Source organism: Prenolepis imparis, unplaced genomic scaffold (assembly GCF_030444845.1).
Source record: "Prenolepis imparis isolate NDT839.2.m4 unplaced genomic scaffold, iyPreImpa1.0 SCAF_8, whole genome shotgun sequence".
Classification (NCBI taxonomy): Eukaryota; Metazoa; Arthropoda; class Insecta; order Hymenoptera; family Formicidae; genus Prenolepis; species Prenolepis imparis.
Window position 1 is genome coordinate 4,525,500 of NW_028141166.1, and position 18,876 is coordinate 4,544,375.

Sequence of the window (18,876 nt, forward strand, 5' to 3'; positions counted from 1 at the left end):
GCTTGTATTTCAAGCACACGCTTTTCATTAATATATTTAAAAATTAGGCATTGTGTTATTGTTAAAATATTACATAAGTATGGCGTTCGATATTGGAGTCGAGAAAATTTGGTAATAGAAGGTGAAAAGTATAATAAAAATAGAAGTATTAGCAAAAAACATTAGATTAGTAGATAGATTATTACATCTGTGACGGTTCCAAATTATATATATTTTTATAAAAAGAGAGAGCAATATAAATCTCGTGTAATATACATATAATAAAATGCTTTATCTGCAAAAGAGTTGAAGAAAATTCGTAATAATTGAACAAGTTTGAATTGCATAACTTATTATTACATACATATGTCAGTGTAAAACGAAATATAGTTTACGGTTTTTTTTCTCGTTGTGATAATTTCATCTGTCTCGGCGCTGAAAATTTATATTTCCAATATGAATTATTCGATTGACTTCTCGAAATGCCAATCAGTACTTTCGCGATGCTGGCGAAAGAGAAGTACGGATAATGGCAAATTAATTATGAATAGCAGGATGGTACTGACCGTTTCTCGCCTTTTTAAATTGAATTAGCCGTCGTCTAGCAGTAATTACGATACGATACACAATAATTAAAATTACAAACTTTTTTAATTTTCTTTATAAAACTACATACATATATACGCAAAAAAATAAACGTATTTATCTTTAGTGTTTTGAAGAACAGCCACAATTAATTTTTTTGTAATAATAATAATAATAATAATAATAATAATAATAAAATATATTATAATTATATAAAATCATAATTATAATAAATACTTTTATTACTTTATATATTATTTTAATAATAATAATAATAATAATAAAATATATTATAATGATATAAAATCATAATTATAATAAATACTTTTATTACTTTATATAATTATTTTATATTATTTTATATTATTTTATATTATTTTATATTTTATTTTATTTTATTATTATTATTTTACATTATTTTATTAAATTATATTAAATTATAATTATATAAAATAATAATAATAATAATTATAATAATAATTGCTTTTGAAATAAAATATTGTCAGAGCTAATTATTTTCTCACGTATTGGCGCCAATGATAATCGCGCGACGCCTCTATCCCTCGCAGGACGTATCATTCTTGGAGGAGTAAGTTAGCCTCCTTTTTCTTTCAAGGGTGAGAGAAGAGCATAAGCGTTGGCTATGAATAATTTCAACGAGATTTTTATCGTCGTTGTAAACTCTCGGCCTCGCGTCCGGCCGCTCCCGAGGGCGCGTAACAGAAATTTATCACGCTCGTTAAGCGTGGAAAAACTTTCGAGGGAACTTTTGCAACGTAATTGCTCGAGGTAGCCCTGACACGCTTCATACAAGAGCCTGAAACAGGCGCAGCTGCGAGCGGCCGAAGACATCGTAAACGGTTTTAGTCGAGATCGCCTGGAAATCCTTTTGTGATGATGTTCAAAGGCATTTTAGAATTCGATTGATGTCTTCAATTTGCTTTAAATTTATTAGATATTCGTAAAAGAGAGAGAGTATATAATCAGTAATGATTAAACGATATATTATGCTTATTTTATAAAATCCATAATGGATATAAAATCAATAATGATTAAATGATATATTATGCTTATATTAATAAATATTTATTTTCAAGAAATAGTTATGCACATTTAATATAATATTTATATTCTCTTTAACACACAGATTATTTCTTGATGAGCTTAGCTTAAATGGATAATTTTAGAGCTGCAAATATCTGACAAATTAAAAAATCATTCTTGATTAATATAGATATAGACGTTTCTCACAGTTGCGTCTTTGTATGCTATAACGTTCAATTGGCCAGATAATTTCGCGTACACAGTCGTGCCCTCTTAATTAACTTATCGGCGCTTCGAATCGAATACTTGGAAAGAATCGTAACCATTTAATGCCGCTGCGTTCTCGACTGATTCATTCGAACCGGTAAAAAGTCCTTTTCAGACTCGATTCGCGAAGAACACAAGCGGTGATCGAATCGCGAGGATGAGGTTGTCGACACGATTCCATTGCGATCGAGATTAATCGACAAGACGAGGTAAAGGCGAGAGAGAGAGAGAGAGAGAGAGAAAGACGAAAAGAGGGTGGATTGGCGACTGAAAACAGCACGTAAGAAAGCGGATAGATGCTTCTCTCTGTAAAGTGAAAAAAGGCAGCGAGAGAGCTCAATTAATCGAACCCCCGACGAAAGGCTCTCCCTTGCTATCGATAAAAGTCTCAAAGAGGGACGGGTAAAGGGAGAGTTACTGAAGTTTCCTCTTCCTTGTCTTTCGCATCTCCACGTGGATTGAAACTTTTTCATAGATCCGCCATATAGTCATAATTTATGCAGTCAGAATCGTCTCCAGATGCGCGATGATTTATTTCGCGGCTCGGTTTCGTCGATTACCTCGAATTATTTTCTATTCATTATAGTACGGCTGCTGCACATTATTCTTGCTTTTTTTATGTAAGTAAGCCTTCTAAGTTTTTTAAAGAACTCCATACTAATCTTGTGTAAAATGGATTTCGGTTAAATCAACTGGTTTTTTGTATATGTTGTAGCTTATGATCTGCTGAACTGAAAATGTAATAGCCTCAAAGCTAAATAATGAATAGTTATTGAGCTACAGTCAATCAAACAACTCGTAGAGCTTTTCGAGTTTGACTGATTGTATATCAGTAACTGTCATCTATTATTTATTTAGCCTATTATATTTTTTTTGTTCAGCAAATCATAAGCTACAACATATGAGAAAACTAGCTGATTTTACCAAGATTCAATTTTATATAGGATTAGTGTGAACCTAGATGAATCTTAGAAAATCAGCTGATTTAACTTTTCTGATGTGTTATAGCTTATGATCTGCTGAACAAAAGAATATAATAGATTCAAAGCTAAATAATTGACAATTACTGATTTACTTAGCTTTCAAGCTATACTTATCTTTTATGATTTAGTTTTTAAACTATTACATTTATTGTTCAACAGGTCATAAGCTGCAACGTACGAAAAATCAGCTGATTTAAATGATTGAAATCCATTTCACATAAGATTAGTGCGGGATTCTTTGTAATCTTCGAAAAATTGTTGTTTTCGCTGCAATTATAAATGATCTGACAAATAAGAAAATATAGAACCATTAATGTGTTCCCTGTACAATAGATTGTGTGCAGAAACATATTAAGTGTCTTCTATTTTCTTATTTGCCAGATCATTTATAATCGTAGCTAAAACAACATTTCAAAGATCACAAATAATATACAAGCTTTTTTTTATGTTGAGATTATATATTTACGTAAAAGTACGAATTGCATATGAATAAATAATTGATATAAAAGTATGAATTTTAATATCAAATTCTTGCAATATCAAGAATAGAGAATAATATTGTTAATATTGTGTAGAGAGTATCCCAGTCTGGATGTTTTTAACGACACATTGAAAAAACATGTTGTTGTGGATACTGGATATTCATGTGATATCGTCACAGTGATCATTTTCATCACTCTAATATTTTATCAACGATTTTCGTAAAGTCTCACGCGTCGTGTCAGAACATAAAACTCGTTCACTGTGTTTATCCGGATTACGGACTCTATATTTCGATATTACAGCGCAGAAAGAAGCAACGTTTCTGGAGAAATTGATAATTTTTAATGTTTCCCTATTACCCAATTCCATATATATTATCATCGATTTGTATATCATTTGCTCTTCATATCTCTAGATAGCTGAAAATGAATAGAAAATAATTAAGCTTAAGGCTCCTGGCTCCTCGCCGACCATGTCGGAATCGTGACGTCAGAGGCGAGAAAGCACATGCTAAAAATTCTTGCGTGCCATTTTTAAATAAAAAGATATTTCAATAAAACAATACTACAAAATTCTTTGGCACACTTGTAAAATTGTCCGAAAACTATATTTTACCCTTTATAATCAATCAACAACTGTAAAATGACCGTAATATGAAGTCCAAGCCGTCTGGTCTTTGCGCATGCGCAGTCATTTCACATGACAAAGTCCGATGTTACACTCATTTTACGGTTGTTTATTAACTGTCAAGGGAAAAGCATAGTTTTCGGACAATTTTATAAATGTGCCAAAGAGATTTGTAGTGTTGTTTCATCGAAATATCTTTTTATTTAAAAATGGCACGCAAGAATTTTCAGCGTGCATTTTCTCGCCTCTGACGTCACAATCCAACATGGCCGCGGCGAGGATCCAGGAGCCTTAAATTGAAAAATATATATTGATTCAGAAAAAAATAAAATGATAATGCAGAGATAAATGAGAGAATATATTTATTTATTATTATTATTATTATTTATTAAATATTAATATAATATATAATATTTAGTATAATATTTTAGTATAATATTTAGTATAGTAATATATTTAGGTATTTTATAATATATAATTATTATTATTTATTGAATAATATTTCAGCATTGAAATAAAATTGAGAACACACTATATCTTGAGTATCTAAGAAAAAAGAATTTTTCAGGCAGAGTAAATAAATTGGCATTATATAGCGAGCTTTAAAAGGGATCTTTAATAAACGGAGCTACACTGTGCTCTCTCCACGTATATATTTCATCTAGATAAATATCAAAATAAATTAGCCAAGGCTCCTCCAATTTTCTTCGAGAACAATCCATCCATCCTCGTCTCATCGGGCCGATCCGACGTTTGAAACGAGTCCCGGGGTCTTTTCATTAATTTCAGAGAAAAAGAATCGCCCGCCGCGTTCCTTCCTTACAATCATAGAGACGACGAGGAAGATGTTCCGCGCGTTTTATTAATATTTAATGCGAATCGTTCCACATTTTCATCCCGGACCCGTCGCATATTGGCGCTATAACTCTTCCAATCTGGACTTTTGCGCGCTTTAGCACCCACCACCGAGAGTCACCCCGGGGCTCCTCTCACCACGATTCGATGTGAAATTGGGGATTTTATCGTGACGCTGTATTAACGAACTCTGGGTGAGCAAAGAACGAGCGTGGATTTAACGGGCGTTCTCTCGGATCAAGAAGACGGGGTTATTCCCCGCCGAGGAAAGAAATTTAATATCGTTTCACGTCTCGAAGCGATGAATGTTCGATAAGTGCGATATTCCCTTAACTTTCAAGTGTATACTTGAAAAAGGCTCTTTATCAGACTCGTCCAGCACTATGTATGCACGCGTATCGCGAAGTTGGATTTAATCATCGACGGTGTCGAGAGCGATTGTGCGATTTTCCTTCTCGTCGATTAATCTTTTCATTCCGCTAAAATAAATATTTGCTTACGAATGGATTATCGATTAGTATTTTTTTTTTTTTATGCGTAATAGTGTTGATTCTGACGAGTTTTATTATTTGCACTCTAGCGGAACACAGAATAGAATATCTAAAATTTCTTCTATTATTTTAGCTTACTGCAAAGTCTATTCTCTGCTATTTGATTTTGATAGATTTGCTTGACCGTAAAATAAAGTAATTGAGATTAATTGTTTCTTTTTATGTCTACAATTAAATTACTCTTCTACGGGTTAGTTAAGATAATGCGTATATACAAAAATAAATTAATTGTAGATATAACGGTAAGGGGTTAAGTTATGTTAGGAGTTATAAAGTTTAACAAGCTTTAAATATTGCCACAGATATAAATGCAGGATGTAACTGAAAAAAAAAACATACATATATGGAGCACATCATTAAATTCTCTGGTCAATTCGGAGACGATTTTTCCTCAGTGAAAATATCAAGGCCTCAAGAATTTCCAAGTTGTAAATGATTGAAAAAGAAGGGCAAACTAAACTTTGGAGTTAAAATATTAACAAAACATTCTTCAGAAAAATTGGGAACATGCAAAATGTGCAGTGTTGTACTTAGATGATTTTAAAATTAACTAGATAAAGATACGAGATGAAAGTATGTAAATTTATCTTATATAGATAAGGTGAAGATGATTTTGTTTTAAACATATCTAGATAAAAGATAACATTATATGGCGATTCATCTAGATAACTTCCAGATAATATTATTTTTAAGACTGCTTATATGTAAACACAGTTATAGAAAAATATAAATTATAAAAGGGATATAAAAAAATATTCATACTTTTATTTATAAGTTTTTATCGCTTACTGGTTAAGTTCTACTACTTAAGTACTTTTATGTGTTATAAACTCTAAACCAAATTATCTGAACATTATTCTAGATAATTTAGTAAAGATAACACTTTTCTTCATCTAAGATGCAAATATAGATAGTACATATTTTTATTATTTATATAAATATAAGATGACGGCAAAATTTTATCTAGATGATTATTTATATAATTTTATTTAGATAACAGCAAACACTGAAAATATGATGATCTTCCTATAGTATATGTTTTTTCAGTTACATCCTGTATATTCAAAATGCAGTTTGCATTATTTATGCGTATCCGGCATATAATGTGTGACATGTGAAAATCAGTTTCATAAATTATCACCGATCGGCTGTCACGTGGCGCGTTATATAATAATGTATTAATTATGAATGAGAATCATGTTTTTCTTTCCATTCTACTGTCCAATTACCGTAACTGCGTCAACGTGACTGATCGCGTTTTCGTAGAGAGAACTGGGTCGGTGATTGTGTCCCAATAAATATTGTCTCTCTCTGTAACAACCGCGTTCACTTGGAATACTTTAATTACTTGACCCATAAGTCTCGTTTATCATCGTTAGCGTGCACGTACGACCCCCGAAGCCATTAGTGTACACAGTCTGCCACCTTTTTTTCGGCCGATACACCTACCCTCGTGTGTCTCGCGAGAAAATAATGTTCTCGATGGGTTCGATCGATACCATCGTAAATTGCGTTTTCGAGATAATGTAGCGATAAGGCATATAAAATGTATTTTCATATGAACACGGTAACAATAACACAGTCATCGAATATATATATGTATATATATATTTTTATTTTTATATATTTTGGGATTAATGGAAAAGTAATTTTCTCCCATGCGTTATTTACAAATTATATTCTCGCAAACGCTATAATTTCGATTTTATTAATGTGGATATTTTTATATACATATATGAAACATATTAAATTTATGTAAATCCTCTTTGCATATATTCTACATCGCTTTTGCAATCAATATGGCTCTTTATATTATGGTGACAAACATAACTTAATTGAATATCGTATCGTAGTTTAGCATATTCCATTTGTTTTATTACGCGTCCTATTTCTATACATAACTCCGTTTGATTTATGTACAGAAATTAATGTATGATTCGTGCGTACATACATACACAGAAAGTGCTATTTTACGAAATTGCCAATAAATAATCCGGTGTGATTTAGTCGGAGGGCGTCGTTTATAATATTTTCCGACGTGAGCCATCCAAATAAATCACAGACTCGAATCAAGATCGCAGTCAATCATGAAGCAGACTTTTTTTTTGAACATACATTTCTTTGAGTCATTCTGTTAGGAAAATCGGTTTGTTTCTCAACACAGGTTTGCCTTTTGAATTGTGTGTGTTGTGCGATGTGACGGTTATTATTTATCTCAAGAACAAAGAATATGAGCAAACACTTCCTTCCCTTCTACATCTCTCATTTTATCTCCTGTTTTTCTCCACTATTTCTGTAAAGAAGATCGTAATAGAGACAAAAATAGATTATAATGGTGAAGCTAATGGAGGATAATGTTCGCATGAAAGCAATGAAAAGCTAAAGATTATAATGGAAAACGTATTGATCGTTATCTCTAAAATTTATTTTTTTCTTGATTTTATTTTATTTATACTGCAGCAAGAGATATACGATTGCACATTTTATTAAATATAAAATTTATATCAACACCGATTTTATTCTTCATGCATTTGTGTAAGTATGTGTGAAGCTAGCGTGTTATTTCGCAGAAACTCATAAATAACTAAGAATTCTAGTTTTATTTTTTTAATAATTCTCTATATAGTTGTTGATAATTTAAACAAATGGTTTTGGTTATTAAGCCAAAGCTAATAAAATGTCGCAGAACAAATTGAGATGACGTCGAATTTCACAGATTTTTCCACATCTAATTGTAAATAAGATGGCGATCGATTTTCAAGAATTTTACTTATTTTAAAACAATTTTTGTATAGTTGTTGATTTTTGATTTTTTTCTAAAGAGTTTGCATTCGACGTCCGAGTATGTTTTTTCTCGGGCGAAATAAATTATTTAATAAATATTGTATATAAATGCTTAAGGTGGTTGGAATTTTCTAGAAAATGCATGAATAAGCTTCAACTGTACGAGAACTGTTTTAGAAAAGGCAGAACTCTTGAAAATCGATTAATATCTCACCTGAGTACTCGTACATGTGCGCGTTTGCTCGTGATTATTTGATTTTAATGGATGTTTTTTGCTTTTAAAAGGTAGAGTTTTTTCTACAACTCACGTAAAAATATAAATTTTTGAAAATCTGACAAGAAATGAAAAATAAAATATTGCAAGACAAAATGAGACGAATTTGTAAACTTCGCGTCTCAATTTGTTCTGTTTTCTTTGCTTTAACGACTAGAATTAAAAATTTGTTTAAATTATGAAAAGCTATAGAACTATTGAGAATAAAGTTAAAACTGTTAATTAAATGCGAGTTTTCACGAGATGATATGTTTGCTTTATATTGCATTTAGCCATCTATATTTATGTTAATGTAATTTATTCTTTTCCATATCATGGATATCCATATATGGATCTATATATGGATCTTTTATTAGAGTTAATGTGTCATTAAAATTAATGTGTTTTATTATTGCTTTTATTATCATTATTATCATTATTATTCTACAGTTGTTAATGAAAAACATATAATAATGTCATATTCAGTTTCAAATTGCTGTAATTATTATTGCTTTTATTTACTGCAATTATTATTTGGTTTCGCAAAGATATTCACGAAACAATTATCGTTTTGAAATTTGTCATATAAAATTATTTATTTCTTTATATTTTACATTACAGATATGGAATAAGAGTAGATCCTAGGCAATGGTTCATTTTTCTTAGCGGCAAAAGCGATGGCGGCGAAGAATATCCTTCATTGTTCCTGATTGCCTGTAAGTAAAACTGCCGATATGTCATTTTACAATCGTTTGACGAAAACGTAACTGTCAATGTTCATGGCCTCGATTACAAAGTGATTGACATTTATTATAAGAAGCTCTCGACTGCGTCACTTTATATCGTTATATCACCGATATCAAAACGGAAGTATGTCAATCGGAAAATTATGGATAGCGTCACTATTTGATGGCTTGAAGGAACTTCTTTTTCACAAGATATTTTTTTACATCATATCACTTGTACAGAACGTGCCAATAATATCGTATAAAAATTATTTTATTCGTTATTATAAATTTATCTGATATTAGGTCTGATATTAGTTTTATTAAGTTACAACATGATAATAGAGTCGCGGAAATAAGAGAATGTTATTAGAATGCACGAAATTTCTGTCATTAAACATTATTATATAATATATAATCTATTATAATATATATTAAATTCCTAATTTTTGAAACAATGACATTGATATATTAATTTCGTCATTGTTATTTGGATTTGTTATGAGATAACGAGTAAAAAATTATTTTTTATATATTTTTATCTCTATTCTTCGTTTTATTTCTCTTTAAAATTATAGTATTAATAAAATATAGAAATCATTAAAAATGTTTATACATATATATAGAATAAAAAAATGGTATAAATATATATGTATATAGATATATAAGATCTTTTCGAGAATTTAAAATGAAAAACCAACGAGTTCGCAGTCGTTTATTGGCTATTGGAAACTTTTATTGTCGAAGACTTCCGGGGTCGGTTCACATCTTCGTATCGATATCCGCAATAATTCAATTTTAGGGCACTTTTTTATTCAATCTGTACAATATAGATTCTCATCAACGTGATCTCGTTGAGTAATAGCGAGAATGGCTGCAAAGAACTATAATGAAATATAAAATTTTGCCTTTGAAAAGACTTCTCAACGACTGAAAGAGGCAAGAATGGTATATATGCGCCCATATAAAAACAGTAGAATAATGATAAACGCTACGAGAAATTCGAAGTTGAATTTCATCCTCTCTTGACAGTTCTCCACCGATATAGCGCTTTACGCGAGCAGCGGTATAGAAATTAATAAAAAAAAAAAAAAGAAGAACGAGGAGAATGTGCTAAAAGGGTTCGGCGAAATAAAATGAGGAGCTCGCGGGGGTGGTGTCAGAGGCGCTGATATGAGATGGAGAAAATGAAGGTTTCTGTCTGGCAAACTGGCTGTTGTGTTTTAGTTATCTCGTTACGGTGTGCGCGCATATTACAAAAAGGTAGAAAAAATTTGGCCAAGTAATTTCCCATCTCGCCAGAATTCATTGATTCTGAATATTCTCTAAATGTCGTTTATTCAGCAGCAACATTCGCACGTTTTTTTCCAACGCGATAATTTGCTGCGCGGCTATATATCGCCGTTTCTTCATAAATTCCGCGATGCGAGAAGAACTTAACGAATGAATCTTTTTCGTAATTTATATATACGGTCTGCTATCTTGTTATATTGGAGCCATTGTTTTATGCCAACGTGGCATACGCTCCTATTTGCTATTTTGTTAAATATGTGGGGAAAAGTATGTTAAATCGTATCTCTACTGTATTTTTTATTATTTTATACAGAGTTAAAATATTTTAAGATGTTAACGCTGTTGTATAGCTAAACTCACTCGAATGCCGTAATGTTTGTTTCCTTCTCTAGCGATCCGTTGATGAGTGACGTTCATAAATTTATTTTGTGTGATTTTCATGTAATATTCGGCACCCCGTGTCTAAGCTATCACATTGAGAAAAATAAGTAATTAAATTTATTATTAAAGCATTTTTTGATCTTATTTAATCCTGTATATGGAAGCGTTGAAAAATCAGCAAAATGTTTTAAGATTAGATTATTCACAAATTTGACAAAGCAATGGAAGTTCGGTATCACTAATTTTTTCCTATATCATACTGGTACGGTTTATTAATTTTTTTACTTAGGCATTACTTTTTTCTTTATATTTAGATGGACAACTGAAGAAAATATTATCGAATTTTATAATTATCGAATTTAATAATTGAGATAATACTTATTTATATTTTTGTGTGATACAAAAAGTATTTTTGTTAAATTTTTGAAGAAAATTTATGATTATAAATATGACATTGTTATAGATATGTTTTGTTGCAGACTGAGAATTTTTGTAGAAAATAAAAATTTATTTTTGTTACAATTTTTAAATTTTATTGTTAGAGGTACGATTTAAAACTCATGGGTACAATTTAGCAAACCGGTATTGTAAATCGTACTAAATACTTAAGAAAAATTTTTAATTTATGATATGAAACAATGATAAATTTGTGTTAATGTTTAGCGTATATCGTTGACAAAGAACTATAGTTTCAAATGCATAAAAAAATTTTATCATTTCTTTGATAGTTTTATTGCAATTTTAATATTTACCTTAGGGGGGATACGATTTAGTATACTTTCCCCTATATGCCATATACATGTAACGCACGCAAATAATAGTAAGTTTAGTTTTAATCAAGATATAATTGAACATAAAATATTTTTTCAAGCAGCTGACATTTGCAAAATTGACTATGTGTCAATTCGGGATTAATATCGCGCAGCAAATTCGATGGTTGAAATTCGCTAAATTTTATGATGTAACGCTTTTAACGTAGACTTTTAAAGCGCGTCGGAATTCAGCGAGTCTCTCGTGAGGCATAAATTTCAAGGCACGCATCGTGCCTTTAAACAGCGAACATATTCCTCGTGCATTGTCCCTTTAGTGCCGCGCGGTGTACTCGCTTGTTGTGTTTTCACCCGAGGTTGCAACACTATAACTTACATACACGCAACGACCGCGGGTATGCGTAAGCTTTAAACGTGGATTGCACGCGCTATGGTTGCAGATCAGGGATTGCAAACTGAGAAATCATAAAAAGAGCATTTTAATAACGCAAAGTAGAATAAAAAATTGTACAATTTGTAACACGAACTCTTTTTTGCTCTCACTATATGCATAAAATACAAAATATAATTTTGTTATATTATTTACATTTAAAAATGTAAATAAAAATGAAAAATATGAATATAAATATGATTATTATATTTATATCAGTTTTTATGGTAAATGAATAAAGCACTTTTATTTGATCTTATTTCAAAATATACTATTAAAATATTATATAGTATCGATTTTATTTAGAGAGATTTTTACTTTCACGTTTTGACCATTAAAAGGGATCCTTATATAGAATGATTTTAAATAAGTGTGAAAAATTTTAGATGATTCTTTGTCAAAAATTAAGAGGTCTTTCATATAAATTCCTATACCCTCCCCTAAGGAATTATACTCTTCCAAAGAAGGAGATAAAAATTAGGTTTTTATTTTTTTTTCTCAAACTTTGTCTTTGTTTCATTTTTTCCAATATTTACTATAATTTTGTTTTGCTCGCTTTTTTTATTCTAAAATTCAATTTCTCATAACTCGAAATCTATACATACTATTTAGCATCGTGCTGTGCATGATAATGTATTTTAATTTTTTTTGCAAACTATTGATTTTATGAAAAAAATAAGAGAAATAAAAAATATGTTTTTTATTTTTATATCGCTAGTAAATTAATCAACAGGGTAGTTAAATTAATCGACCACACTAGCCAATGAATTTGTCTAAGTTATGACTTTATCGACCATATGGTTGTGGTCTTTATAAAGTACAACTTGAAATTATTAATTACAAATTTTTTTTAAGTGAGAAAAATATTGGTCCGAAAGTCGCTGATGGTCGATAAAGTCATAACTTAGACAAATTCATTGGCTAGTGTGGTCGATTAATTTAACTACCCTGTTGAGAAATAAAAAAGTTTCTAAAAGAATCAAGCTTTCTAATGCATATTTTTAGATAATCACATCCCGACACGTTAAAAGTTCTAATAAAAAATTGAATGAGCTGCTAGTTTCATCTACTCATATAATGGGAGGATTAAAAAAAATTTTAATATATACCCTTTTCACTAGTAAAAAAAAGTCCACCAAATTTCATTTCTTTAATTTGTTCAAAATTAAAAAAAGAAGAAAAAACCTAATTTTGACCTCCTTTTTGGAATAGTGTAACTTCTTGGGGAGGGATATAAGAGTATATGTTTATATGACAGATCTCCCCCCTTCCTTAATTTTTAACAAAGAATCATCTTGTAAAATTTTTCGCATTCATTTAGAACCACCTTGTATAGATATATAATTTTCTGCGAGGTTATTTTTTTAACGGTTTCAATCCCTGGTACAGATTGAACGCAGGAAGTTTACGTCGGACAAACCGCCACGGGGGGTTGCATCATTTACACATAAGGGAAGGTAATGCTCATGGGAAACTACGGCTAATAGCTTCCGTATTTTAGAATCTGCGCCGTGCGCCGTCGCTTCTTCCGACGGGATGCTAAACTCGTTTTCTTTTTACATTCAACCCTCGGCCTCAGCCTTCTTTCTGCCTGCTCCCACGACACCTTCCACGGGAGAGCGGGCAGAGTGTTTTGTTCCTCCCGTAACTTGCGCGACCCTTCGTATAATAATTTTCATGGCAGGCGAGCCGAAATTGCTTTTTAAACGTGAGATTTCTCGCAGCAGTCGTTTCGCGATTAGAGTATTAATTATTAGATGAGCTAGACATTTTCTTTCTTTTTTTTTCCCCAGAGTTGGCTTATTTTATAAATCACGAAGATAGGACGTATCTTTTCCCTTATCTTCTCCTCCGTATTTCATTTCATCCACGGTAGGATTTACGTCTTTTATTTTAATATTATTGAAGTTTTTCGCACATCGTAAATTAACTGGAATAATGACACATCAAACGCGTTGTTTCGGGGAATTTCGGTGGACAGAAATACATACATAGAAAAATGTCGAACTCAAAAACAATGTCGAATCGAAATTTTATTGTGCGCATTCCGCGACAATGCCCGAAACGTGAAAATGCGCTGTATAGTTTGTTATCGACGCGAAGAGAGTGTCAATAGTTTATATATTATTATTATTTCTTTTATTATTAATATGTAGTATTGCATGCTGCATGTTTAATAAATCCTTCAATATATCCTCTCAATAAATACTAGATATTTGTATTTAATATGTGCATATATACAGAAACGTGAAAATATAAGATTAGAATTGATAGAAATAATTAATAGCAAACACAAGAGTGTTTGCTATTAATAAATCCATTAGGTTATTTATTGTTGTATTAAATAATTCATTGGCATTTTTAAATTCATTGAATTACCGATAATTGAATTTCAATTAAAGTTTATTCTATTTTCGAAAATAAACGATTAATCAGCTGCATTTGCCGGAGATACAAATATTGATTTAGAAATAACATCGCGGGGCGAATGCGAGGACAGAGAATTGAAAAGATACCGGCTCGTCTCTCGTTGTTTCGAATTTCCGCCTTCCAGGGTTTCCATGGCGAGGAAATGGACCCTCTTCCATAACGTATAGCGTCCGTTTAGCTGTTTTCCGGAAGTTCAAAGAGGACAAGTTTCAGGATAACTTACAGTTAACTGTAACTCAATGTTCGCGGTCCTCGAGGCCGCGTAACGAGTCCGGGGGTTAAATGTGAAAGGGTGTACCGACGAGCCACCACCGACCTTATCCCAACCAACCGCTGACGATAGCTCACTTGACGAGAGGGTTGTGCTCTCATAACGTCGGCAACATTGTCGGCGCCCCGTCGCGCCGTGGCGTATCTTATTCTATCTGTTAGGCGAGTGTTAAGACAGAACCCGGCGAGATTTGCATACCGTGTCTGGGTATTTCGCCGCCTGCGCGTCGGAAACAACCGCATCGCGGTTAAGCAATTAACAACTGTCCGTTGTGTCGGTCCGGCTGTCGATCTCTCTATGTTACTTGTTGTAGCGGTATTCCGCGAAAAAAACATCCAGGGTGCCGCGAGTCACACGATATTATAATTGAAAAAAATATTTGTTTTCATTTATTGCAGTGCATTGTTGCTTTAGATGATGTTCAGTTACACTAGTTTACAAAAAGTTAACTTTTTTTTAATTATTTGGAACCAGACAAGGTATTTCTTATAGATTTATAGATTTTTGGATGCTGAAAACGATACCGCAAGCCAATTTTCACTAGCACGTCAGATTTCCGAAATAATCGAGTTTTAATATGTAAAACATTTTTTTTGCGATATGTTAAATTTTTTAATAAAAAAGATCAATGATCAATGTTATTTTGAAATTCTGATCAGAAGTCATCAATGTATTGTTCATCCCCTATAAAATGCATTTTTTTTTATTTCGATCTTACTTTTTAGCCATGTTAGGAAGGATTTGGTTATAGAGTTTTGTTGAGATAGCAAACATTCCGCCTATGAGGATGATATCCTTATAGTATTTAGGGCTATTGATACACATATACAGTGTAATTTAGCGTGATAAATTCCACTAAATGCATATTTATACATATATAAAGTGTCTCATAATTGGATTTTTCCATATAACAAGTAGTTTCCTATATAACAAGTAGTTTAAGAGCTTTAATCTTTCATAACATGGCTAAAAAATAAGATATCAAAATAAAGAAAAATGCATTTTATAGGAGATGATTATACATTCATGACATCTGATCAAAATTTCCAGATAACGTTAACTTTTTTTTACAAAAAATCTCAAATGCCGCAAAAAAGCTATTTTTTACATATTAAACCTCAATTATTTTGGAAATCTGACATGCTGATGAAATTTTTTTTACGACATTGTTTTCAGCATCCAAAAATCTGTAAGATTTCTTTAGATTATATTTATAAGAAACACTTTGTTTATAGTTTAAAACAATTTTTGTGTGTAAACTAGTATTATTGTTTGAAATTAATATGCCGTTTGTTATAACTGCTGTATTTGCAAAATTAATATTTTGATTATAATTCTTTTCAGTTTCTTTTCTACTTTATTTTCTAATTCTCTCTCGCGGAACGATTGGTGCATATGCAGTTTAATGCAAGCGCGATCTTACGCGGACTCGCATTTAGTTTAATTCCCAAAGCAATTATTACTTTTTTTTTATCTCTTATCCGATTCGCTATCAAAATTGCGGCAGTATCGTGAATGAGTTTTACGAGAGATGAAACTTTAAAAGGACCTACAGCGCGACCAGACCAGACCGGACCAGGCACCACCAGCGGAATGAGGAAATTCGCGCGATAGCGATCGCTTTCGCGTTAATTTCAAAAGGCGAATATCCGGGTCGGGTTTTCACGCCGGTTCCTGGCGATGTTATACGTTTCGCGCGCTGCTCATTAAAGCGCAGAGTGGAAAACGGGACAAGCACGGGTCATCATCGTCGCCGTATGAATTAATCCCGCGCACGAGCAACACGGCGCTCTCGAGTAATCGAATTAAATGCGAGATTGATCTAAATCCCCCGCGAGAGATCCCTCCGCACGCATTCGCTATATCTGCATATCTCTCTCATTCATTATGGTTTAATGCACACGGCCAAGGTAAAGACTTATTACAAGTGCGTATCGATCGCTAACCATTGTGTTTATTTTTTCGCTCCTCCGCTCGTGCACGTCCGATTAGAAATGTAGAATTGTTTTTTTTATTATCATTTCCTCTCATCGTGTAATTTTTTCTCATTAGAAAAATCAACTAATAAGGAGGAAATATCGATCGATCGCAATATCGTGTATTATCTTAATGAGCATAAAATAATTTCTTTTTTTTTTAGATTACTTATTACTTAGGATAATTAAAGTAAACGTACATTCACCAATTTATTTATCACGAGAAATCGAGCAGGAATATAAGTCTTATCGATTTAAATAATTAATAATTTTTAGATGATGTTGGAAAATTGATCAGCGCGACAGGAAGAAGATAGGATATGAAAAATTCAACTTGCCGGAAATCGCAGAAAAATATTGCGGAAAGCGAAGAGTAAATAAAATTTCGTAATTTCTATGCAAGTCTGAACGAGATTTTCTTCCACGAAAAAAATTTGTGAAATGACAAATTAAAAATTGAAATAAAAATAAATAATAGAATATTATATTTTGACGCATTTAAATTGACTATATGTAGTAGAATTGAGTTTTTCAAAATCCGACTCCGCTTTTTGTAAATTTCTTAATTTTAATACTACAGCAACACTAATTATTATTCATTGTTACTAAAATTAGGATTACAAAAAGTAGATCAATTTGACTTCTGAAATGCTCGATTATAAATTGTTCGAAGATCTTGTTCAACGAATATCGAAGTACCGTTATAAAAAAATTAAGAACATTATGAGTCTTTTTCTACGACGAATAAGATTGAGAGATAAAAGGGTTTGGAAGACGTCGTTCTGCTGCAATCGTTTTAGAATTGCGTTTATAAATCTCCTCCGTGTATCGCCCGAGATACGAAAATAGGGTAGCGTCGGTTAAAACTCGCGGAAACCTCCGTTCGAGCGGCGCGAACCCACTCCTTAAGGATTAAGGAGAGATATAAAGAAAGATAGAGTTGTGTGAAAAAGGACTTGTTGGTAAGGGGTTGGAAAGCGGAGACCAGAGAGTGAAAAGAAAGAGCGAAAGGAGGGCGGCGTCGTATATATATATATCTATATATATATATATATATATATATATATCTATATATACAAAGCCTGCTGAAGAGTTGGAAGACGGGGTACGAAAAGAGGCGATTTTCCGTCCGCGGTTTACGTTGCTTCTTTATTGCCAGAAGCGGCGGCGCCGCCACCCAACATCACCCAACCAACCACCCTTCGTAGAGTCCGTCGAGAGTAGTCTGAACCGCGCGCCCGCGTCGAGTGCTAATTACGAATAATTATGAGTGCTAATTAAGGCCTTCCTTATTTGGAGCGTCGGCAACGTCAACGTGCGGTACGTCCGCGCTTTTACGTCCGGTATAAAACCTTTGTTAACACCCGAGATGTCGTAAAAATGATTGATTTCAAGTTCGCTGAAAGCGCTTAAAAACAAGCTGAATATTTCGTACGCGATATATTGTATAAAACGGTTGTTTCGTTCAAATACATACGAATTGTATATAGAATGTTTCTAAATAAGTGCGGAAAATTTTAAGAGATGATTCTTTGTCGAAAATTAAGGAGGGTCTTTCATGCAAATATATACTCTTATATCCCTCCCTGAGAAATTACACTCTTCCAAAGAGAGAGGTAAAAATTAAGTTTTTAATTTTTTCTCAAATTTTGTTTTTGTTCCATTTTTTTCTAACATTTACTATAATTTTGTTTTGTATTTGCTTTTTTTATTTTAAAATTCAACTTTTCGAAACCTATGTCATTTAGCACTATGATGTGCATAATAATGTATTTTAATTTTTTTCTTGTAAGTTATTGATTTTATAAAAAAAATAAAACAAATAAAACAGTTTCTAAAGGAATCAAGCTTTCTAACGCATATTATTAGAAAATCACATTCTGACCCGTTAAAAAGTTCTAATAAAATATTGAATAGCGGGCTAGTTTTATCTCTATTTAACGATATTAAGGGTACATTCCGAACGGTGCTAGTTTAGCTTATTTTTTTTCTAAATGTTGGTAGCCATTTAACTAAACCGAGAAGTATTCCGAACTCATCATCAGAGACTATCATAAACTGTAAATGGGTCAATTACTATTACGACGTGTTGTTAGTAAAAAATATCGAAAATATTCGAATTAGAAATGCAAGACCAATAATGAAATTTATAATTGATCTCTGTTTATAATTTATGATTTACCTTTTTA

At 32.0% G+C, this 18,876-nt stretch overlaps 2 protein-coding genes across 2 annotated transcripts in view; one reads left to right on the forward strand and one right to left on the reverse strand.

Moving 5' to 3' along the window:
• LOC145939729 (uncharacterized) overlaps positions 1-18,876 on the reverse strand; it is a 471,008-nt gene that overhangs the window by 248,585 nt on the left and 203,547 nt on the right. The gene's annotated exons all lie outside the window — the stretch shown is intronic.
• The window catches only part of Mdy (diacylglycerol O-acyltransferase), a 133,038-nt gene that overhangs the window by 20,317 nt on the left and 93,845 nt on the right, over positions 1-18,876 (forward strand). The window contains exon 3 of the mRNA XM_083044286.1: positions 9,033-9,127. Coding sequence (XP_082900412.1) covers positions 9,033-9,127 — 95 coding nt within the window. The remainder of the gene's footprint in view (positions 1-9,032; positions 9,128-18,876) is intronic.